Genomic DNA, 24,927 nt, shown 5'->3' on the forward strand with positions numbered 1-24,927 from the left:
AAAAGATGTCTAACACTGAGCTGCTGATATTATGACCTGCCAGTTTTCACTGGGCTCTGCTCTACAAAGTTATCCACTGCGATCAGCCCCACTACTTTGAAGCACTTCTCATTAGTCACAGTTACTAATTACTCTTTAGTAAAAAGTAATTATAGCCGCCACTTGCGTTGTTTTTCCATTACAATGTGTTCGGCTGACAGAGATATTTAATCTGCAGTGAGATTAGGGTTTTGGGACTGGGGATGGGGGGGGGAAATGAAAGTTAATACTGGTGTCTTACCAAACGCCATTAATTACATCCTCCCTGCTCTCTTTGATAAATGGCAGTCCACAGGGAGGCACTGATCCAGTTTGTCTTTTCATCTCTGCAAATCAAAGGCAAGAGGAGAGAGACTGGGAGCAGGATGAAACCCACAGTCTAGAGGTTGCAAGTTCAGATCCAGGCTGTGTCACTTACCGCCATCTTGGGTTGGCATTCGATTGGGGAACTGGTGACATGCTGCGCAGTCTCCCTGGAAGATGCACTCACTGAAACTCCCAAAGTGGTCTGTCTAGGACGGGGATGTACTTTGCCTGTAATTACAGCGTTCTTGATATATTTGCCCAATTTAGGGCCATTTTGTTCTCAAATTCAGCATGATAATCGAGTCCACCTCTGCTGATGTTTTTTTCATCAGCTTGAATGTGCTGTAATTGTGAACTCTCTGAAGTGGTTCCGTTTCGTGTGCGCTGTACTGGTGTCTGGTGCCATCCTTCCAAGATAACGCCAGCTAAATTTGATCCCTTTCTTGCATAAGAGTGGAAGAGGCACAATGACAGAGCAGAGAATAGGACTGCGTGGAGTACTGAGGAGAAGAGAGATGCTTGTTCTCTGGGTCGGTGGTGGGGAGAGAGCTGAAGCAAAAGGGAATGTTGCTTGTTACAAGAAACATCCCCTTTCACAAACAAGATGTAGAAATATGGTTCACCTTTAATAAATAAAAATGGCAGACAAAGACAAACGCACCCCCAGACTCGTGATGACTTGACATTCACCACCACCCACCTCAGATGGACTGGTAATGAGTTTACACTGACCTGCGATGAATTCGCACACACATCCTCCGCCCTTAGTAGGAAGATCAGTGATAAAGTTGACTGGATCAGCAGCGACTTCGCTAGACCTACAGCTCAGGTTCTGGGGGAGAGCTCACAGTACAGCACAACAGACACAGGCTCCCTCTGCGAATGTACACCCACTGGGATACTGACAGCTGTAGCTGCGCCACAGCATCAGAGGAGATAACAAGCCTTATTAAAAAGAGCGTCTCACACAAATTCACAGACACACACACACTCACTCAGACTGAACACGTAAACACACAGTGAGAGCATACAAAAGAGCTTAAAAAACCAGCAACTTCTTCTCTTTATTTATTTAACAGTCACCAGATGATTGGATACATTCTCTTAAAAAAAGAAAAAAGAAAGGAAACAATGAAACCGATATTTGTTTTTTTGTTAAAAACTATTATACAATATTCTCCTCAATATAGATTTTGTACAAAAATTAAAGGTTCATAAAGGAAAAAAGTATGATCCAAGTAATAAACAAAGGATATAATGTGGAAGGCAGGATACGAAGGGGAGGCTACCACACTTAGGAAGATCTTTGAATTAATAAATATATAATATGTATATATTTATATAAATACCAGGGCAGTTCTTCTCATGGTATTTCCTTTATTTCCATAAATCACTGGGCCACACACAGACATTCACCTGACACTGAGAAAAGCACACAAACCTCAGGAATTTGTCTTGAGAATCAGATCAGATGTATCAGACCCTATTTCTGCATTCAACCTCCAATGCTCCCTGAAAAAAAATCCTGGAAGGGGGAAGAACCCCCTCTCTAATTAAGAAAACCTAAAGCATTTGATATCTGAAAAGGTATAATCATCTGTGACTTTATCTCTGTTGCACTTGTTTGACATTCAGGGTACGGGGTGCAGTACAGTTCTCGTCAAGTAGCCGTATCTGCCGAGGAACAGTTGATACAGTGTGACGTTCCACAGACTTCACAGCCTAGAGAAGAGAGATTTGCCTTTCTAAAAACCTCTGTTCACTTCATAGGGGATGACACACGCACTACAATTATTATTATGGGCAAGATAGCTTGTTTTACTTAAAACAGAAAAATAAAAGACAATCCCTGTCTTGCAGGAATAACACCGCAATGGCTGATCAGTTTGCTTGATATGAAAGCCACTGATATGTTAAAGGCAGTTTTCTTTCTTGATGGCTAATCCTGCGATTTGTTCAGATCTTCCCCTGCTCTTGCCGCACAGATAGTTGATCTGCTTTGTAATTATTCCGGCGGGACAAAAAAGAAAAAGAAAAGAGCATGGGAAAAGGATTGATCAAAATTCGCAAAGAGGAAATGACAAACAGGCATAACACAAGTTTAAAGGTGCTTTATAAAAGGGGTAAAACAGCAGTATCACCAAACATGAAGCCTGTCAGTGTGACACTGTCTGCTTAGCTAATTCACAATAATTCACAATTTTAGAAAAAAGTTTCTTACAAATTATTTTTGGCTGGAATGTTGCCAATAGCTTGAACTGGGGATAGATTGTCTGAGCTCATCCAATTTAGTTTTCTGTTAGTCTTTTTCCAACTGACCCTTGATCATTCTAGTGACCTTCAGTAGCAGGGTTAATCGAGTGATTAAGAATAAATTAAGCAACCCATGTCCTAGCTGGATCAATGTCTTACTTCCACGCTCACTTGTTCCGTAGGGGTTTGCCGATTTGCACAACAAACAGGTTACGCTTGCTAACTCTGTTGCCCTGGGCCACAGGCTGGTTTGGGATCACTCAGGAATTCCAGGAACTGTCACCTAGTAGAAAATCCTGGATCTCATGTAGCCATTTTTCTTGTTCTAAGCAACAGCAGAGGAATCAGCAGAACACCCATTACAGGAGACGCAGCCACATTAAATTTGCAATAATGATGCACTGCCGCTGCATCGCTTTGGAGATTAAAAGCAAGATGCTGAATTTCAATCAAGCACATTCATCTGCCAATGAGGAACAATCATCCTGTAACTATGTGAGCATACAGTTGACTTATATGCAACGACAGTCAAAAAGTGGAGTTTACAGATCCCAGACAATTAAAGGGCACCACTGCAGTCAACACATGTCCTGATACTCAGCGAGAAAACTAGAACACATGGAAAAATCTAAAAAGGCATATGCATAAGAAAAGTTTGGAACACATTGTATCGTATGTTTTTGCACACATCCTAAATTCTGCAAAAGGATGTTCAAACTTTTGTGACTGTATTTATACATACAGTACAATATATCATTCTCCTACATCTTGTTATGATTTATATATAATACCATATATATGCATACACACATATAGGCGTATATACATATGAATATATATACATACAGTATATGCATATATAAAGTGCATGAGAATTCAGGGCTGACTGGAGATGAAGCCAGTGAGACTGTCTGAAGGAGTATGGATGGAATATGATAGTAGGTCTCCAGATTCCTGACTGAAAGTAAGAAAAGAATAGAGCAGCAGTACAATGTGGTTTTGATGAAGTTCAGCGGTACATTTTCACTCAAGGGTTTTTTTTTCTGCCATGAAACAGGAGGAGGGGGGGGGGCACAACACGAGAGCCTTTAGAGCACGTTTGTATTTCTGCTAGGGAGGAGTCACAGCCAGCTGGTGCACTGGACACACCAGTTCAGGGTCCTTCGCGCTGCTGGGAGCCATCCAGTGCCAACCAGGTGGCCTTGTGGGGGAAGGTCTCTGCCAGGTCTCCGTGTGCCTCAGCCTGGCACCCAGCTCTGATTGTTGTGTGCCTGGGGAGGGCCGGTGAGGCTGCCCATGCCCATGCCCATGCCCATGCCCATCCCCTGCGACACCGCACAGTCGAAATTGAAGTCCATCTCCTCGGAGTCCATGAAGTCGTTGAGGAGAATGGACTCCACGTCACAGTCCAGGCTGCCGTGGAAGATGTCCAAGTCCAGGTCCGCCGGCAGCCGCTCGTGGGGGTGGTGGTGGTATTGGCGGTGGTGGTGGTGGTGGTGGTAGATGCTGCTCTGCGTGTGGTGGTAGTGCCCATGAGGGGAGTTGGCCAGGCCTTGGTGGTGGCCAGTGTAGGGTGGGTGGCGGGGGTGGGGGGCAGTGGCCAGGTGGCAGGAGTCCTGGGGCATCCCCAGCATGCCGGCAGGGTTGGGGGGCAAGGCAGTGGAGGCAGGGAGATGGGCATGAGCAGGGGGGCTGTACAGATCAGGGGCTTTGAGGCTGTAGGGCTGGAGGAGTCCGCTGTTGACCCTGGGGGAGTGGGACTGGGGCTGGGAGTGGCTGTGGGAATGAGTACGGCTGTGATTGTGGTTGTGATTCTGGCTGTGACTTTGCGAGCCCACGCCAGTGCTGGAGGGAGCCATCAGAGAATCACCATCCTGTCCCATCCTGGGGCAATACTGGGAGCCACCTGTGAGCAGATCCTGCAGGGCGTTAGAGCTGGAGTATGACCTCATACCCCCCTGGAAGCTGGCAGGCTTGTTCTCCTGGATGGTTTGCATGGGTGAGTGGTGGCGAAGCATGGCCAGGGATGGGGGGCTGTAGACAGAGCCACAGTAGGAGCCCTGGGCCTTGGGGGGGGCATAGGGGAAGCCGGGACGCTTATGCCGTGGTTGAGGGGGATACCTCTCCTCCATCAGCCTCTCCTCAAGGCTGATGGCCCCAGTGAGATCAGCCAGCTGCGGCAGCTCCACGGGGGGGCAGTGGCTGCCAGTGCCCAGGGCAGGGGAACGGGCACTGGAGGGGCTGGGGTAGAGGCGGGGCGAGGTGGAGCAGGACAGCCCTTCCTCCGGCTCCTCCAGCTCCCCTTCGGCCAGTATCGGCGACAGCCTCCCGCTCATCGTGGAGGCCGAGGAGCTGGCCCGGGACCGGATGTCTGTCCAGGCGTCGAACTCCTCCGCCCCGCCCCCGGGCCCCTTCTCCCCAGGGCTGCCCCGCTCCGGGGAGCTGCGCAGCGCCGCCGCCAGGCCGCCCCCCGCCGACGTCTTTTTCTTGCTGGCCCGGCCCTTGCTCTTCAGGTACTTGGCGCTGTTGTCCATCGACACCGCCCTTCTGCGCGGCGCCTTGCCCGCTTTGCCACCCTCGGGGTTCAGCATCCACCAGGAGCTCTTCCCCGTGCCCTCGTTCTGCACCCGGATGAAGCGCGTGTGCAGAGACAGGTTGTGCCGGATGGAGTTCTGTGGGCAGAGGCAGGGAGAAGATGGAGAGGAAGGGGGAAGAGGAGAAGGGAGAAGGGAATAAAGAGAAAAACAGCTTATTAGAAAGGCTTTTGAAGCATTTTCCACACACAGGAGGAAAACAAGAGTGACAGCACAACCCGAAAGATGCATCTCCACTCAGGTCTATTACTGCTTAGCCAGGTTCTTAATGGACTATGAACAGCTCCTGCACAAACATGCTGTTAGCTTCAGTTCAAAACAGCCCAGCCAATCAATAATGACAAGCAACCTTCTGATCAATTGGTGATCAGCCTTCTCAAAGTGCTTTACAATGAGTCATATTGCAACAAGGCTGTAGTAAAAGATGCTTAAAGAGAGTTATATACAACATAATAACAAGAAATACTGGGCTGGGCTTCCATCCATTCATTTTCTAACCACTTTATCCAGTACAGTTTTGCAGGGGAGCCGCAGGCTATCCCAGCAATCAACAGGTGCAAGGTAGGACATATAGCCTGGACTGGATGCCAGCGGGCACTCATGGACCCACCAGAGCCAATTTTCCCAGAAGCCCGTTAACCTAACAGTATGTCTTTCGGCTGTGGTAAGATACCCGAGCACCTGAAGGAAACCCATGTGAACATGAGGAGAAAATCCAAACTCCACACAGAGAGCACCCTAGGAATGGAACCCAGAGCACCAGCACTGCAAAGCAGGAATGCTAACCACACTACCACCTTTAAACCATTCACTTTATAAAAACATTCGTACGGTTGCAAAGGTAACAAGATAAGTGTAAGTATATGGGAGAAGACAGATTAGCAGGTGGTGATCTAGCTGGGTGGGGACACCCATTCCCATACGGTCCTCCTTGAACCAAAGTGCAGTTTTGTTGTGGTTGAACTGATGCAAACAGAGGTGAAAAATAGGCTTGGCAGTACATTAGAAAAACGCAACACAGCGAACGATCCGACTGAAATCATGTCCTTACAAACTAGAAATCATGCAAAAGCTCCCCAACTTCTCTCACAGTAAACTTGCAACCTGTCTGTACCTGACCTTGCCAAACAGCTCCCAATCAGCCCAGGGAGACAGCTGCGTCAGTCCTTCCCCACCCCCTCTCTTTAACGGTGTGAATGTCAGATAATCCCAGGCTTGTCTCCCTTCACTTCAGTGGTGTTTGAAGCCGATACCAGCCTGGCGTGGGCCCAGCTGACTCTCCAACAGACTGAGAGTGGGCATCAGACTGACTGAGCTGTGTGCAGGGCTAACGGTGCCCACTGGTCCACACCCCCTCATCGCTGCACCCATATTCTCTCCAGCTCACTGCGTAGACTCATAAAGCAGAAGGGTAAAAACAACAAGGGGAAATAGTGTTCTTGCATGGAAAAAAAGCTGATGTCATTCTGCTTTTCACCCACATTTCATCGCAAAACCTTTTAAACACATATGTATTGAGAAGGATCCTGTGTTGTCATTTCAGCTGTTATTTTTCTCAGTCGTTTGCCGTTTTTATTGAAAATGACTTTTCAAAAGACATGTCAGGGCTAGGAAAAGTGAAAGGAGTATAAAATGAACGTTGCACTACCCAAAAGCATCATCACAACAGCCTTTGATGATTTTTGTTCTATTCCGGAATCATCTTTACCTTTTCCATCTCCAAATAAATGCTATCAAAAACCTGGAACACTGAGATTGACAAAAACAAACATTTCCACAGATACTGCGTTCTCACTTATAACTGCAAAAAAGCACACTTTTTCAAGACAATGTCAAAAAGTATTTTGTAGGAGGTGCACTGACATTTTATTGAACAGTCCTGACAATTCATTACGGTGATTAACCACTGTCATCAACAGTGTTGATCACCAGAGGATGTGCTGTGAAGTTCTCAGGCTGGTAACCAAGGTGCAGGTGCTGTCTTTTGGGATTCTTATACTAATCCTCTTGTGGAGCCTGGACAAGCATGTGCCTGCTCACTGGTCTCTGATATTGTGTCTGCCCATCCCACAAATTTTCAATGGGGCTCTTAACATGGCAGACAGTGCATCCTCAGCATAATTGTCCTAAGAAAGTTGTTGTTTGAAGAACACCATGAGGGCATGAAGAAAACCATGAGTTGTCATGTCATGATGAGTTCACCGGAGGAGCAGGGAGGGGGATTCCAGTACTTGATGAATCAATGCATCACCATGCCGTCAGTTTACCATCGACCACTACAAGTAGTGTACTGTTGTGGCTAGACCCACCTGCACTGACCATTACACTTGGAGCGCCCTATAGGGCTTGGAGATGTGCTGTGTTTTGTGGTCTTCCAGACCAAGGTTGGCTGTATCATCTTTCCTGGTTAGAAACTGCTGGCTGTGAACACCACCGATGACAAGCAACTGTGTGGTGACTTCCCAAACTTCCCATATACCACTGGCACAAAGGTCTAATTCTCTTGATAAGCAGAGCATGGTGGTGCATTTCTTTATTTTCACCTGGCTTATAGATTTACATATTTTAAAAAAAAATGGGAATACATTTTGCTCTGGGCTAAAATGTTTTGAAAATCACATTGTATGTGTACATAACTCAAACGTTTAAACCTAACATTTCCTTGTGTTCAGCTGAGAGTCACCTTGTCAGCAGGCAAATGTCTTTTTTTGGCTGAAAAAGTGAATAAGCGGAAGTAACAATGTTCATTTCAGTGGCGGCGCCTACCAGCACATGAACCTGAAAATATAGGCCATGAGCAGAAGGAGTAAAGACTGAAACAATGGAAAAGCTTACTGTTTTTTAAAAATGATTTTTACAATTCTGTGTTAAACCAACGCAGATCTTTTAATGGGTAGACATCCTGCTTCACTTGACAGTGAGGACCCAGCTGTGCCATATGAGCAAGACACGCCACAGGCGGCGGATCGTACCCTTCAGCCTTTGGAGCTCTAACACATTCCCCAGCTCACACGGAGCCTCAGGTAGCCGTCTCAGAAAGCATGTTATTTCTTCCTGAAGCAGCCAGTCAGAATAGCACGCTGCAGTCTTAGGCAGGAGCCAGAAAACAATCACAGTCCAGACCCCAGAAGGCAGGAAACGGATCAGGTGATTCAGACTCCTCCTCCTGTAGAGGGTCTTACAGTGTGAACTCCAGCTGTGGGTTACCATGACGATGGAGTAAACCAGGAGGGGGGAAAAGATGCTGTTTCATGCAGCAGGTACCTTGAAACAGGCTTTCATCCATTCTGTCAGCCAGAATCACTGGAGTGACTCCATTATCACTGGGCTCTGTGCTAGACCTCATTTGCACGGCATACTGTATTTCTCCAACACCTCTGCTCCCTCTGGCCACTTTATTAGGAACTGTCTACTGCATTCACGCACTGATGAATGTACATATTCCATCTCTCACGATAACAGAAAGGCCCAATGTACTAATCGATACATGGTTCATACTATAAAGTCTAGCCTGTTACATGTACACAAATGAATCAGTGACAAATGGAGCATAAAAGTTTTAAGATTGGATAGTCTGTCATTGTCCAAAGTATCAGTTCCCACCAGTCTTATGTATTAATGGCTCTATTAAGGACACACCTGCTTGAAATCATCATCCAGTATTGCCTTCAATTCCTTATCTGTATGTAAGAAACAAACATAGATTGCATTCTAGATTTTCAATCTTGTCTGTAAAAAGTTGCTCTTTGTGTTTCTCTATATACACAGAGTGCATATTAGCTTCATAAATAAGAAGTGAAACTATTCATGAGCCTATTGAAAAATATAATGCAATCACCATGTATGATTTATATTTGAACTGCTTACTTGACTCTTCTTTAATGGACTCTTTGAAGAGCATATTATAAATATAAAGTCAAGGCACTTCCCTTTGCTGTGTCTGCGTCAGTAACAGTCTGGTTAATGCTGTCCCTCATATCCCCAGAGGAGGCAATCACACTTAATCCTGCTCCATCCCAGGTAATCCCAGAGAATCCAGGCTAATCCTGGTTAATTCCGGGCACTCCCAGTTGGGTGTCTCCCAAACTGAGCTGAGAAATGAAGGGGTGTTGGTGGAAGGCAGTGGGGGATAACCAGCACATCCTCAGAGAGGGAGAGGTGGGGGGAAGAAGGTTTTTTTTCTGAACCCATTAATTAGCCCATTTGATATGCAAATACTGAAATCAAATGAATCAGTCGAAATACCTCAACTAAAAGAATCCAAGAACTGGATCAGTCAAACAAACTGAAACAAAGCCTGTGAGGATCCCGTGAGGTGTTAGATCTAAATGGAGCACACTGTCGAATCCAGTAAAAAGAAAACGAGAGGAATTCCCATCCCGAAGTGGAGAAATCCACATTGTCATGCTCCAAGTACCGGGCCCTTCAGATCTGGCAAAGTGTGAGCTAATCTGTTGAGACAGCACCGACACTCACTAATTTAACATGGGCTCCTGAAGTCAAAGCTCGAAAGAAAAGCAGCCATTAAGTTCATGCAGGGTATTATTAGTGACAGCCATGTCCAAAAGCACATAGTGTAGTTCATCTTAAAGTTTAACCCTTGTGTTTCTGCTCAGTGGTGAGCCCTGGGACTGAGATGCAGTGCTCCTCCAGTTGACGCAAGGCCTCCTGGTGAGCACTGATGGTGCATGAAAAGGTGAAGGAAGCTACAGTGAATATTCACACTCCCCGATCCCCCATGACGGCACTAAAGTTGGAGAAGCAGAAACTAGCTGCTTCCCAAGGACTAGCAATTCCACATTTGGAGGGTATACACTGGAAAAATAATTCTGTTTTTTCAAAGACCGCATATGACTCATCGCAGGCATCATTACACAAAATTTGTCCCCGGTTCCTTGTGCGTTGTCCTGCTTCCACAGATGACACGGTAGATGCTCTGCATCTGGTGTGTCATGTTTCCAAGGCAAGTTAAAAATCTTGATCATAAGAGATTAAAATAATTCAGAAAGTACAAGTGTCTTGATTTTGACAGTTGTGCAATCAACAAATTAGATCGAATATACAAATATAATCAAATCAAATATAATAGAAATATAAGCCCTTTGCCAGCTTCAGAATATCAGCCCTTTCGCCTGAACAGTTGTGTCATGATCTCAGCTTTCAGTGCTTTGTACTTAATTTCGCTTTGCGCCTCCTGACTCATGTTTCTGCACTGAGTGAGAAAATCTCTTCTAAATTGTCTTTGTTTTGTGCTAGAGAGACTGGAACAAAAGAATCAAAGGATATTAGCACAATATCAGGAACTGTCACCTAAGGCTCAAAAGGCTACTGTTGGGGAGTTTGGTCACATACCAGCACCACAGTCTTGCCAAACGCGTACCAACACCCATAAGGAGCTCCCTGCCATGCTTTCATTGCCAGCACAAAAACAGAGCGCAGCGCCAGCTCATGAGGCTGGAGCAATGGTGCCAGCTTGGCACCCTGCCACCCCCTCTCCCCACACCCACAGTCTGTGGCAGAGCGGCAGGGTTGGCGCTTGGCAAGGGGGCTGCCAGGGCAGGCTGTCTGTGTGGGCGTCACAAGCTGGCATGACTGTCAGGGGCAGGCGGAGGAGGTGCAGGGGGGGGACGGGGGGAGGGGCAGTGTGAGAAAGTGTCTAAACAACAAGGTTCTGCACCCCTCGGATGAGACCCCTTCAGCCTCTCAGCAGCACTTCAGAGGAGAAGCAAAAAAGCGGGCTACGTTTCTCTGCAACCTGGACGGGGTCTAATGGAATGGAAACCAGCCACAATTCTTAGAAAAACTCGACGCATCAGACGCCTTTTTCATAGCATTTATGCTACAAACGTATTTGTCCTTTGTGAAGCACGACTCGCTCATAAAGCAAATGCAGAAGCAGCAGACAAGCTCCAGAATATCAGGGTGGAATGGTGGTAAAGGCAGCAAAAACACTGGGAACACGGAGTGTTACAAATGAGACAGCTTGGCACATGAACAAGTAGAGTTTGATTCCACGCTGAAACATGAAAAAAGAAAAAAACATGGCTCACAAAAGGCTTCCATCCATCTGTATAGGTGTCATTGAAATAGCAGGAACATGGAAAAGTGGTTAGGGACGTTGGGCCTATAAACACAAAGATCGTAGGTTCTGTCCAGAGCAGACCCTTCACTCATCCCAGGCTTCTAAATGGGCACAAGCTGTATTGAGTGAGAAGGCTGATCTAGAATGGGACTGACATCATTCTTTTACCAGTCTTATGCTGTACTCTCCAGTTAACTACAGTTCTTACACAATAAAACCTCTTCAGCTCATGAAGGGCTCAAAAGACCCAAAGCAATACCAGGGTAGGTATTTCCTGAGACAGAAAGCTCATCAGCAGTAAGGTGAAAATAAACTGACTGCGTAAAGCTCTTTAAGCCACCACGTGACTTAATTTGAATCGATCAGAAATAAAATGACCCAACAAGCGATGAGTTAAGATCGCAAAATTGATAAACAGTCAAACTGTTGCCAAAAAAACACAGCTGGGGGAGATTCTCTATCAAACAGCCAAAGCATTGCTCTGTACAATAAAAAAAAACTGACTGATTAATTCCATTTAGCTAGAAGCCAGCTAAAAAATAGAAGACAATCATCAAAACCTTTTGATCCCAGATAGATTCCTTCACTTTAAAGCCCTGGGGTAAAGGCCTTTCTCTCTCTGTGGAGGGCTGTGCGGAGGGGCCAGGCTGAGTGTCTGGAGTTTTGTGCCAGCCAGAGAGATGGGCAGCGGAGGGGGGGTTGCAGTGCCAGGCTGACAGGGCGCTAATTGCAGTCACTGCCCAGCGGGGGGGGGGGGCTTGCTGTGCATCCAGGCAGGGGGAGGGCAGCCATGGGCAGATAAAAATAGAGCCGGCAGATTAATGAGCATCTGAAAGTGGGCAGGGGATCGGAAAATACACACCGAATGCCAGCACTGCCCAGCCCTGAGGGCACAGGCTGCTCTTGCTGTGCTCCAGGCATGGCACAGACAAACGCCACACGCACTGGGCACTGAATATGGAACACCACTTGCATCAACACAGTGCGCCCCGCCAGCCCTGCAGACACACACTGCACAAGACCATGATACGCAGTCGCGCTTACCAGCATTCACACAACAGGTGTACAAATTCTGCTGCTATTTCCACACTGCACCCACTTCATTTGACACACATCACAAATTTAAGATCCATGTGCTATTTCCTCAACACACTCTTCACATCCCCCTCTTAGTGTGCTCAGTCAGGTAAATATAAGCTTTTACAGGTGCGAGAAACATTTGTGTCAATCTGAATTTTCCCCACTCTTTTAATGGCAATAAACCACAGACCCCGAAGTACCTTCTGCACCCCTGTCCTCATACATGACCTTCACAAGCAAGACACGCACAAGGTTCATTCTCGGGCTCAAGTTTCCAGTTTTGGCAAACTTTGATTCTTGCAGAGGTCCTGTAAAATTAATGAAGACAAATATATTGGCTGTGGACCCATCAAAATTCCTTTAGAGAGCCAAGCCTTATCTCAGCACTGAAAGCTGATCTTGCAGAACCTAGATTTGGCAGAGCAAGCAATTGTTGGATCCACTACGTGAAAGTGAGTGAAAGATCCATCATAAAAGTAAGACGTGTCTTAAGTCGTGTAGGATCTCAGTTCCCTTATTGAAAACGTTCCCTGCCTTCTGCAATTTCAATATCACCCCCTAATCACACGCTGTAAGGCTTCTGATGCCTGGTCCTTTGACCTTTGACCATTTTAGCTGGTCTCTGGCTGGTTAAAAGATCCATTAATTCATGTAACCATGGGACTGATTTGAATTTTTTAATTGTTTTATTCTTCTAAAAAGTTGACAGTTTCCAACCACTTAAAGATATTCGAAGATTTTTTTATTTGCAGAGCGTGAAAGAATTTAAAGATTCCTGATTCAATCTGGCGTTCGATTAAATAATCAAGAGCTCAGCTAGAACAAAAAGCAGTTGTCTCAGGGATCATAAGGATGTGGACTGGGAAAGCCCATTGAGATAGATTCTAGGAAAATGCTGTTTGTAATGTGGCCCAATTTCACAAAACCACAATAGGAACCAACACATGCACATGCGTTCCATCTAACGTCATATATCATTTCCTATGATGCTTTTCTGATGAAAATGGGTTTCAGCTTCTAAATTTACCTTACAAAACCCACTAGAAACTCGGTCCATTCCAAATCCTGAGACAAACTGAAACAGTTACTGAGCTAAAACAGATACTCATATCCTGCCACACATACTTCCACGCACAAATATTATAGCAGATTCACAAAGAAGCATTCCTTCAAATATAGCCTGAGACAGGCATGCAGTCACTCGCACTAATCCAATTGTGCACATACTTAAAATTTGACACACAGTCTCAGGCACCCCTACACACACATACACACACACAAACACAATTCTCCCTGGTCTGTCAGCCTGGCACACTGGGCACGCTCATTACTGGAATGCCAAGCTACCGGTTGCTAAGGAGACCTACGGGAGAGGGAGGGCTTCTGTTACCATGGCAGCCAGTCTGCTTCCTGCCAACTATCCCTCCTCAAGAGACCTGACCAGACTAAAGAGAAGAAGTGGGGGGGACAGACTGACAGACTGAGAGGGAGAAACAGGCCAAGAACAGATAGAGAGAGAAAGATAGAATAAGAGTGATAGAAGAAAGACAAATGGGAAGGGAAGAGAAGGAAACTGCAAGAGGGTGTAAAAAAAGAAAGAGGCCAGGCTGAGAAGAAAGGAGATGTAGAGAAAACTGGGAAACCCAGAAGAGAGGGACAGAGAATTTACTCAGCAGAGATTCTTTGAGTATGAAGAGAGAGAGTGAAAGCCTTGCCAATAAAACATCTATGAAATTGCAATTTTCAGTCGAGCCCTCATGGAAATGTACAGCAGTATAAATCACATTCTGTCGTGTTTCATCTCTGTCAGCGTGTGACCAAACGTGGCTGTCAACGGGTTCCTCCAGCCCAACACTCTGAGCGAACGCCAGGCCGCCCCTCCTCTTCACGCCACAGTCCTGCATCCTAACGTGAACTTTCTTCAATGCTTCTTTTCTGACAGTACATCTCCAAGCAGAATGTGGCACAAGCCAGCATCATTTGCCATGGAGATATAACTCCCTGAGGGTCGAGGGAGGAACAGAGAGAGTAGGATCCTGCTGACATACGGACTAGCTTAGCAGGAAGACAGTAGGAACTATGTCTACTCCCAGTCACATGTCCAGCGTGTCTACATATCTATGATACTCTGTATCTACACACACAGCAGGCAAAGCACACACAGTGGCAGTACTGCCAGCCCAGCCTTACAGCAGGAACTCCTCAGACATCGAGCGCACAGGTCTGATGTAGTGCTGCACATGCAAAAGAAGGTCTATCTTATTCGTATGCAGACAGTGAGAGAAAGGCAAAGAGAAAGATAGAAATTTGACAGACAGAGATTAGGCACAGCCAGATAGATGGATAGACAGACCGGCGGTGACTATTTAAAGCTGGGCACTGAAATGGAAACACTACAAGCAGCATCAACCTGACATTTTCTTCATACTGTATATTGCAAGTCGAAGCAGAGCTGCCATGAGCAATTCCTATCTACAGCGCGCTTTATGTTTCCTGACTTATTAACCCCTCTGCTCTTCAGCTGGACCCATCTATGGATATCCAGTGCTGACAGGAGGCCGTGTCCGTCTATATTGCCTCCCACACGGATTCAGGCAGGGGCAGACGTCTATCTCCTTCGCCTGCTCTGCCCATCGGAGGTTGGAGTGTACAGGGAAGCAAACCCCCTTTTCAAAAGGGCCCAATTAAGTCAGTTTGAGTTAGGGTCTGGGCGGCGAGAGAGGGAGAAGGCAAGCGCCGAGACTTTGTAGCCGAGGCGCGGCAACTCGCTTTCAGCTCCTCAACGGGAGACTATGAAATATTAATAACAGCTTCAGCTGCAGACTTTTGAAGCTCGTCGCTTAAGTAAAACTTAAACCCTAATGAGTGAGGCCTCATGAATCGGTAATGAAGGCGGAGAGAAAAGGGGGGGCACTGGGGCTGGGGGAGAATGGGGGTAGATTTGTGGTTTAAAGTCTCCTGAAAACTTAATTAAAGAGGTGTCAGGCTCCCTTCATGCTGACAGAGCAAAGCTGAAGGAAAGATTGAAATGTCCATTACATGCTGTATACTAGATCCAGCAACAGATTGCAAACCCTTACAGAATGCTTCACCCAACCTTATCTGAAAGGGAAAGCAGCAGAATTACAGAGGGTATTTCAGATCCTGACTCCAAATACATTGACACAGATGTGAAATAAAACATGGAGCAACTTACACTTTCGGACACAGACGGCTGGAAGAATGATGTTTTGTGAAAACTGCATTTTCAGATGTGGACAGAACCAGCCCTGTGAAAGCGGTTTACCTCTCAGCACAACCTGTGCAAACTTACAGACATTGCCTTCCAAGATTAGGCGTTTGTGGTATTGTTTAGGTGCTTTCAAAACAGTGATGTAGAGTAAGGAACTATTCCCTGGAGAGTTTCGTCATTACAATCATACTAATAAAAATATAAACAATTCTGGGTCCAGGCTCATTATAAGTATCCTACTTGTCCCACTCTCTGCCCTCCTTATTCCCAGAGGCTTTTCAGACGCTGCTTCTTGAATGTACACATAACAGGGACTATGCCTCTTTTGCAGTGCAGCAGGGAGACTGGAGTCTGACTGAGGTCTTCAAAATCACAAAGCTATAGCAGTAAATTGAGCAACTCCTCACTCTTATAGCACAACTCATTCATGCTGGGCAGTTAAGTGATCCACTTGTTGGGAGGGTTCTGGGTTCGAGCCCCAGCTGTGCCATTGATTCATTGCATGTGGCTCTGGGCAAGCTACACTACGCTTCGTCTCTGTACTCCATCATTGGGGGAACCTGTAACCACATTTATCTGAATCTCTGCAGTATCAAATACTGTGTCAATGTATATTTTCAACCTTCTAGCCGCCAAATGACTTTGGGTAGAAGTGTCTACTAAACGGAGATTATAACACATGTTCACACTTCCGCCCGCCTACATATAGAAGTCTCGCACCCAGGACTTCCCTTTGCAGATCTCTCTCGCACTCCCCTGCCACCCCAGCAACACCCTTGCAGCAGTCCCCAAGAGGGGGGTCTATATATTCTATAAATATTCTATATATATATTTCATCCTTCTGTCACATTCATTAGGATCCAACCACACAACTGCAATGGCTGTGTATGACCAAGATTGCAGGTTTTCTCCAGGCATCAGTCTAGTGAGAACAGCAGCTCTCCCATGCATAGCACACGGTGAAAACACAAACTGCAGAAAGACCAGGGAGTTAAAAATGGACGAGTCCAATTAGTTTAATTAAGGCATAGAGAAGGCAAACCACAAGGCTACGTTGCTCCTTGAGGACTACCAACACCCTCACGCTAAACCTAGTGTCAGCTGCCTGGTCCACAGTGGATTGCAAAGGGAGCAGTGTGAGACATCAAGGGCTACATGTGCTTGTACTCTTGGAACAGAGACTGCAACTCCTAGCAATGCCCAGACAGCAATCTCTGGTAGAGTGGCTTTTTGCAAGTCTTCTTCATATCCCAGAGATTCAATGCCTATGTAAATCATTTCTTTACACCAAGAGGGTTTAAAATTCATCCTCAAGCCTCTCTTTTATTTCAGAGGACCCTTGCAAAAAAACAGTTACAAAAGCTCTCAGTGGGGATCTTTGATCAGTGATGTTCTCGCGACGTACAGTTTTTGGTGTACCACATTCCTAACCTCTCTACGTTCGGGTCACTGCTGGCGGTTCAGACTTTCCCACCGTGGTAGTAGAACTTCCTGCACATCGGAAAGAGGCAGGAAAGACAAAGCTGTGGCTTGTCCTGTCAAAGGGAGAGCCAGCGCAGCCCCAGTGTTCAGCGTGGATGTAAATGCTGTGCTGTGTGCTGAGGGCAGGCCACAGTGTTTCTGCTTGAGTGCCACTGTCAGTAGGCATCACTCAGCCAGGCAGCACCAGGACACGAAGCTCATTAGCAGAGACAGAGAGAGAGAGATGGAGGCGTGTGTGTGCTGGAGAGGGGGGGGGGGGGTTTCGGCCACACGCCTGTTAATATCTGCCTTGAGAGCATTACACACACCGCACTGAGCACAACCCTTAGTCACGCAATCACCCGGCCACACAGACACAACATACACCCTCCCTCGTGCTCTCTGTGCACGTCACCGTTGGAAAAACCACACTGTATGCACTGTCCACCCTCATCTCACTTCATCTTCCTCTGCAATTCCTCTCGGTCTCTATTCATACTCTCCTCTCTTATCTCATTCTTCCTTTTATCTCACTCGCTGCACTGAGGCTCTAAGGACATTTTCTCTTTCTCCCTCTGTCTTCCTTTCATCACACGATTCTCCTCAATCGTTACAGTTTTGAACACATCAACCCGATATTCTTCTTTCTTCTCCTTGACTTCCACCCCAGAGCTCTACTTGAGCTACAGCGCGACAGACTCAATCTAGACCCAAATTACCACTGTTAGAAGTTACGACAAGAAAACATTAAACTTTCAGAGTTCCACGGATATTGTTAAGATAGAGTAACGGATACCTTTGGTGCAGACTGATCAATATATGCAAATACTGCACATTAATAAATAGCCTCTGTATATAATGAGACATGCTGCTGCACGAGTCTACAACTGCTATAGAGCAAGAAGGAGACAGACATGGCAGAGCTGAGATAAACAGGCAGAGAGAGGGGAAGCTTGCAGAGCCATTATGGAGCTGCGTGCCTTCAACATACCCCTCCCCAGAGAGAATGCAAGTCTCAGCTGTGCCCCCCCCCCAGTGCTGGCTGCCCTGGGGGGGCTCACACACATCTCACAGTCTGGTAGCCCCCTGCCAGCCCCTCCCCCCAGCTGCCTGCCCCACCTCTGGCACTGCGTCTGCCCCCAAACTCGCAGTGACCTACTTCCTGTGCCTGACTGCCTGCCCTCTCTAGGCATCCACACCATTAAACAAGCTAATCCTATCAGCTGCCTGCCCCTCTAACCCCCTTTTATTGTTTATTGCATATCCAATTCTGTGCCTTTCTGCATGATTTTCCTCTTACTCCTTCTGCCCCTGGATCAAAAACGATTCAAAGAACTTTGCAAAGCTGATTGTTGGGGGAAGTAATTTCTCGTTGCGCAATCGCATAAAGCCCTCTGGGTCAGCAGGATACAGTTGGGCATGTGCCTAACTGATATTCCTTCCCTGCTTCCTCTGGTTTCTCATTGAGGCAGTTAGTTGGGATGGATGAGGATTGTGCAGGGAGGGGGAGAGTGAATTAGCAGGCACACACTCGTTCTGAAGTGCACTGGGGTTGTAGCCAAGCCCTTTGCTGCTTTGGGAGCTGATACATTGAGATCTTTTCTGGAAACGGCTTTCTGAGGTTCCAGGATCAATAGTCTATGAGAAGCCAGGCTAGTAAGAAGAAGCCAAACAGCCTCTTCTGTTAACCTTTCTCATGTTCTCACTATTTTGTGACACAGATAAAGATGGAATAAAATAAAGCCAGGCCAGCAATTCAAACAGTTCTTTAAATTAAGTCTTACTGGCATATTAAACCATTACATTTTCTTCCTCTGCCTGGGAACACCCTTAAGAGGCAGCTCACAGAATATACTTCAACAGACTGATCCCTATGTGACAAAATACACTATGATTTCTTCCACAGCAGGGTTTTCTATATACAGCATGGATATACCCCTTGAGCTGTATCCCTGTAAACGCCAATGACAGATGACCTCTGAACTCCTGTTTGAGGCCAACGATCAGAAAGGCTTTTCAGGAAAGTTCAGCATCAGGCTTTTGTTGAAATGAAGTTGACACGATTGAGAGAGAAAGATAAGTTTGATGGTATTTCCTGGTTAAATTGTTGTAAAATGTAATTTGGATTCATAAATTACCTATTAATTTTATTCTCCATCATTTTTGGCAATTCTTAAGGAATGCATATCGCCACTGGACCCCCATACACCATCACAGAAGAGCTAAAGACAGCATTCAAGAACCTTCCAAAATGTGCATTATCTGACCGGCCCATTTCTCTTTGTGTTGGACAAAGCCCGACAACAGATGAACAACAGCCATTACTCATACTGATAGCACCGCAAGTTAATAGGCTGGCTACAGAGCATGTTCTACTGTAGTAATAGGAGGATACAATGGCCAGCAAAAAACACCCACTCAACGCAGCCAGTGCATGGCCAAATGAGTTCTGTCATTTTGGAAAGATCACAACAGAGCAATCACTTAGCTTAGATCTGGACTGCAAGGCCCCAGTTGCATTAAGAATGAGCACTCTTACCTGCTGGACCACTCAGAGTTCTCATTAATGGCCTCCTTTATATTCTTATGTGAAATCTACTTTAATGAGCATGGTGAGTATTGCTCGGGAGCCATCACCTCACCTGACGAATGTCAAAAAATGTTTTCCTGGATTTCCATCTGATCAAACTACCTTCAGATATTTATGTGGGAAGATGTATTTTAGAGGCATCTATGACTTACAGCTTCAGGTTAGTCCACTTAAGCGTCTTAAGGGGAGTGAGGCATTGTGTCAGAACAAAGGGAGATTGTAAGGAGTGAATGGAAAGAGGGGAAGAAAGCTGAGGGCCTGTAACAGGCATATGCTGTTACAGGAAGGGTGAAAATCAAGAAGGAGGAGCTCAGGAGTGAGAAGAAAGTTCAGGAGAGAAGTAAAAAAAGAGAGGAGAATGCAGGCAGGAGATTAATAGATGTGGCCAGTGCAAGATGGTGAGAAAACTGAGGGAGAGGGTTGCACAGAAGAAGAAAGCAAGAGCTGTCCTGTGAGACAGAAAGGGGAAGAGAGAGAGAGTTTCTCTGTGCAGGCCTGTGTCTGTGAGTGCGAGACAGCAGTGGGGTTCATTTCTGGCCATCAGTTGGCTCTCTTGAACAGTATTCACATGGCTGGAATACTAAACACACAGCCCTGCATCCTGACCTACTTTCCCCAAACTAACACACAGAAGTGGAGCTCCTTGTGGTAAGTTCTCCAAGTTCATTAAATGTTCACTCATGCTAGTTTGTGATGGTGAAGACATACTAATGAACTATCAGCTCTCAGACATACAGTGTTAAAACATGCATCTTCAGCTGCAAGGTAGTCATTTCCATGCTGTTTCCTAACTTGCCACTTCTGCTTTATTATTCTTCATTGATCCTTCTGCTTAGATCTGTGAACCCCACCCTTATTTACTATCCCAACAAACATATAACCAAAGAGAGAAACAAACTGAGGACCGAGATGAGTAAGACGGGACTCCGGGCAGGTATAAAACTGATGCACCAAGGCACTTAATGGGCAAAAGGACCTGTTATGATATTAAGTTACTCCGTCCCACAACTTGAAATGTAATTTCTGGAACTGGTTACCTGTCCTCCCAAGCAATCATTTGAACCAGATCAACTGATTGTGCTCAGTCATCTGGTGTAAGCAAAACCGAAGTACGTAATCTGGCTCTGACAACAGGTGTCAAGGGGAAAGGAAACAAAAAAAATTAGCACAACCCTCCCCACCTTAGATAGCGTGCAGTCTAGCACTCAGGGAAATATAGTCTAACTGATGAAAAACTGAAGCAGCTCTATTCATTCCTTTCACTCAACAGGGGTCATGCACTGATTTTTAATTGCGTTACTGATTTTATTACACACTCCACACTTAGTACTGAATGGGTGGTAGTCACTCAGAACATACACTTTTTTAAGACTGAATTAAGCTACTGGTTTCAGACTTTGATCACCTTACAGCATTCTGTAAAAGTGTCAGGAGTCAGTGCAACATCACTGGCATGAGGTCAGCGAGGGTCAGATTAAAGGTGACATGGTTGATGTGTGTGTGTGCAATGTTGCATGGAACTAATTTCCAGTCCTAAACTAACTCGCTTCACACTGAGAGACTGTGCAATCCTGCACGGTGTGACTGCAAGGTGTCTGAATGCAGCAATCTGCCTGCAATTAGGGTGAAATCAGGGAGAAATCTACACTGCCACAATAATGAGCCTCGTTTGAATTATTAACGAGAGATATTCCCCCTGGACTCAGACTCCCGTTGGGCCTATCACAGTAGACACACACATGCACACACGTTAAAGCAGATGCACAAATGTAACACAACATAATAGACGCAGAGACATAACCAATAACAGACACACAAAAATGCAAAACAGACAGTTTGCACAGTAGGGCCCATCAGCTATGACTCCAAATAATCCAACACAGTTTTCGAAAGCTGTTAGCACCTGGCTAGTAAGAAACGCTCCCAATTCTGTCTTCTTCCCAGAAGAGTGGTGTGTGAACTGGTCTCCATAGGGGGCTGTTGACTAAGATGACTACAGAATAGGTCCCTGGAGTGGTTGTGTAACAACCATATGAACAGGCAGCCAAAGCCTCAGGCTGGTGTGCAGAAGGATCACAACAAAGTGGAGATCTCAGAAGCCATCCCAGCTGTGTACCCCACCAACTGGGCCTCAAAGTCTTGGTGGAGAACTCACAGCCTGTGGTAGCTAAGTGCTAGGTTTGTACCCAGTAAGTCATCCAGGCAATGCAAATGTATTAGGTACAGGCCCTACCAAGATACAAACTACTGTTTTGTGTGCACACTAGTCACAAATCTTGAATTATCCAAGCAGTGTATAGTGTGTGTACTATACATAATGTAGTGTATATATTATACTGTAACTGTTTACAGTACAAGATTTTAATCCTAAAATGATACCCAGACAGGGTTGATATAATAGGATCAAAATCCAATTAAGCATCCAAGCAGGTTATATATAATCCTTTTCGTTCCTCTTTTATTGAGTTTATGAGCATAAGACAGATTGTCTATTACAGCCCTCAAGTTCTGCCCAGTGTTTTTTTCTACTTTTCCTACCCCCAAACCCCCCCCACCCCTTGACTTTGGGATAAAAGCCTGGCACAGCATCAAGGTCTGCCCTGGCACACTTTCCCTGGTATTGCACACTGCAGCTCCCTTGGTGCCCAGACTCAGAAGGTGTGGTGCAGAAAGCACTATTCCATTTCAGGGCAGTAAATCCAGCAGCATGGCCTTTATTGAGAACTCTTACAGGCTTCTTGTGAAAGAGTGAGGACCTCAAATCAAGGTGTGTGTGGGGACCCACATTGTGAGATGATCAGCAGATTCCAAATGAGGGACATTTTAACTTGTGCTAGAAGGAGGCTGAAGGAGGAAAACCAAAATCATCTCAGAGCCGAGAGGAAGCTCATGGACAGGCTAAAGGTTTTAGTGAGAATCTGATTTCAGGTAGATTAACACAGTTTACCTATTATCTACATCCAACTTAACACTGAGACAAGGACCAGAGGGACATGTTGGAGGAGCAGAAGGGGAGGAGGCATGTCTTTACAAATACTGTATATAGGGAGCTTCCCAGTGTCCCCACTGCAGATGAGATCTCTTCAAGAAAACAGCTTTATGATGCTGTAAGCAACAAACAACCAGACATACTGCCACTTGTCCTAATATAAATCTACAGACAGGCAAACAGCTGATACTTATGTCTGTGGTGCTGAGCTAATTAATATAATTATTTTTGTCTATTTGGTTTACTATGTGCGTTGCACCTTATAAAATTCCGAATGCGTGTTTTCCACTTCCCAATTGGAGCCTCTTGCATTAAACTTCCTTTTTTTTGATTTGCTTGTCATGCCCCTTCAGAATTAGCCCAGCAAAAGCGAAAGGCAGTTGATTGGAGCTTCAGGCATCTCTTCTGAGATCCTCCTTTGGCTTTATGGGTGGGCAGCAGTTTGGGAAATGGAGAGAATAAAAAGCAGCACAAAATGAATAGGCACTTGTCTGATTTGAAGCAAAGAAGACTGAAGCACCCTACTTTGAACTAATGTGGCCACCTCTCGAACAATGAAGGCCAACACCTATATCCTCCCACCTAGAGTCTGTGTGCATGTAGTCAGTGCATTGCACAATGATACAGTCACTAACTATATCACTCTTACTGCGATCCACCCCCTGTACCAGGAACCACTTCTCCCTCCTTGTCCGCATCGAAGATCTGATTTCACACATGGGGGCCGGCTGGGCTTTTGTGTTGTGGTTCTTGACGTTTCAGTGCAGAAGGTTTAAGGATCATTTCCAGTTTCTCACTCCCCTCTCCCTCTGCTGCCTCTGCCAAGAACGCCAGCATAAGAACTCTCTCGCTCCTTCTGCTGTGCTTTTGTGTAATAACAATAACAGAAGAGAGGGCTTTCCACAGAGTCCGTGCCAGGCTGGCAGCCTCTCCCACTGGCATCCAGAAGCACGGTGAAATACTACTACTACTATTTCTATTACTGTGGCAGCAGGTACTACGATCTGTAGTAGAACTGCTTCTGCCACTACAAATAAAACAAATGATCATTTCCGGCATTGGAACAATGCTTTTCATATCCAAAAGCCCCAAAACACACTTCACATGTAAGAAGGGACCCACTGTTTCTATTGCTGTTTCTGCTTCACATGGCAGTAGCACTGGTACTGTTTCTAACAGGGGAAGAGTTCTGGGACCTGGGAGGTGGATGAGGATGAGCAATATTCTTCTGGAGGGGGGGGGGGGGGCATGGCAAGGTTTTAATTGTCCTAGATTGATCCTTTCACAAGTATGGTCGTTTCCCACTGGAACAATTTCTTCTTTCCAAGAAACTTCTTATCATAAGGTGAATACTGTCCAGCCCTTATCCCCTGTTCCCTCTTTATCCCTCAGTTCAAGCACGGCCTGCTTGCTCTGCTACTACTGCGATTCTTGCTAATTATACTGCTCAAACCTTCAGCACACATAGCCCTTGAGAGGTGCTGTTAAAGGACAGCCAACCGGATGGCCAGTGCTGACAGCACCTACCATTGTGAACACTTTAAGATTGAGGTTGCACAACCTTGCTTTTTACAGAATCTTTGGAATCTGGAATATATTAACAGAGCATTAACACTGTCACGAACCTGGGGCTTATGTTACCTCTGTTAAAGATGAACAGCTCTTCTATTAACAAATCATGGGTCACTCTCACATATGGTTAGCAAATGTAAAACCCCTTGTTAATAGCTTAGTTATGATACCTTTATAAAGCACCATGTGCAACCTCGAATCTAAGCCATTACTGTTCAATTATACAGGGCAAAGCTCCCCTGCTCTCTCTCACTCTCACTCTCTCCGGTCATGCTGTCTCCCCAGATCAGATCGATCCACAGAGTCTCATTCCCTGTCCAGACAGAAGACAGCACTCTCAGATGGAGAGGCTAGCGGGCATCCGGAGGGCTCCGGCTACTGTGGCCGTGGGAATCACTAACAGCCTCTAAGCTCTCTGACACACACTGCTGGTCCCTCCAGACTTCCACAACGCCTGACTGCCCATTCTGTCAGGCCCTGTCTTTGCTCACTCCACAACTGGCACACATAAGAACATTAGAAAGGTTGCAAATGGGAGGAGGCCATTCATCTCAGCTGGCTCATGTGGTTTCTAGAAGATGATTAATCCAAAGGCCTCATAACAGCCATTTCTTGCAGGCTGTATGAGACAATCACTTCTCCAACTTGGCTGTTTGTGGTGTTCCAGAAGGACCTCCCGTTCCCAGTCTTAAATGCGCCACCCTTTAGTTTCTTCTTGCATACTGACA

General features: G+C 45.9%; 1 protein-coding gene across 1 annotated transcript in view; it reads right to left on the reverse strand.

Annotated features, from left to right (window-relative positions):
* Window positions 1-1,390: 1,390 nt before the first annotated feature.
* Window positions 1,391-24,927, reverse strand: part of foxo6b (forkhead box O6 b) — a 31,316-nt gene continuing 7,779 nt past the window's right edge. Inside the window, exon 2 of the mRNA XM_088932050.1 lies at window positions 1,391-5,270. Coding sequence (XP_088788176.1) covers window positions 3,837-5,270 — 1,434 coding nt within the window. The 3' untranslated portion in view covers window positions 1,391-3,836. The remainder of the gene's footprint in view (window positions 5,271-24,927) is intronic.

The sequence above is a fragment of the Atractosteus spatula genome, chromosome 14 (genome assembly GCF_055471065.1).
Source record: "Atractosteus spatula isolate fAtrSpa1 chromosome 14, fAtrSpa1.hap1, whole genome shotgun sequence".
Classification (NCBI taxonomy): Eukaryota; Metazoa; Chordata; class Actinopteri; order Semionotiformes; family Lepisosteidae; genus Atractosteus; species Atractosteus spatula.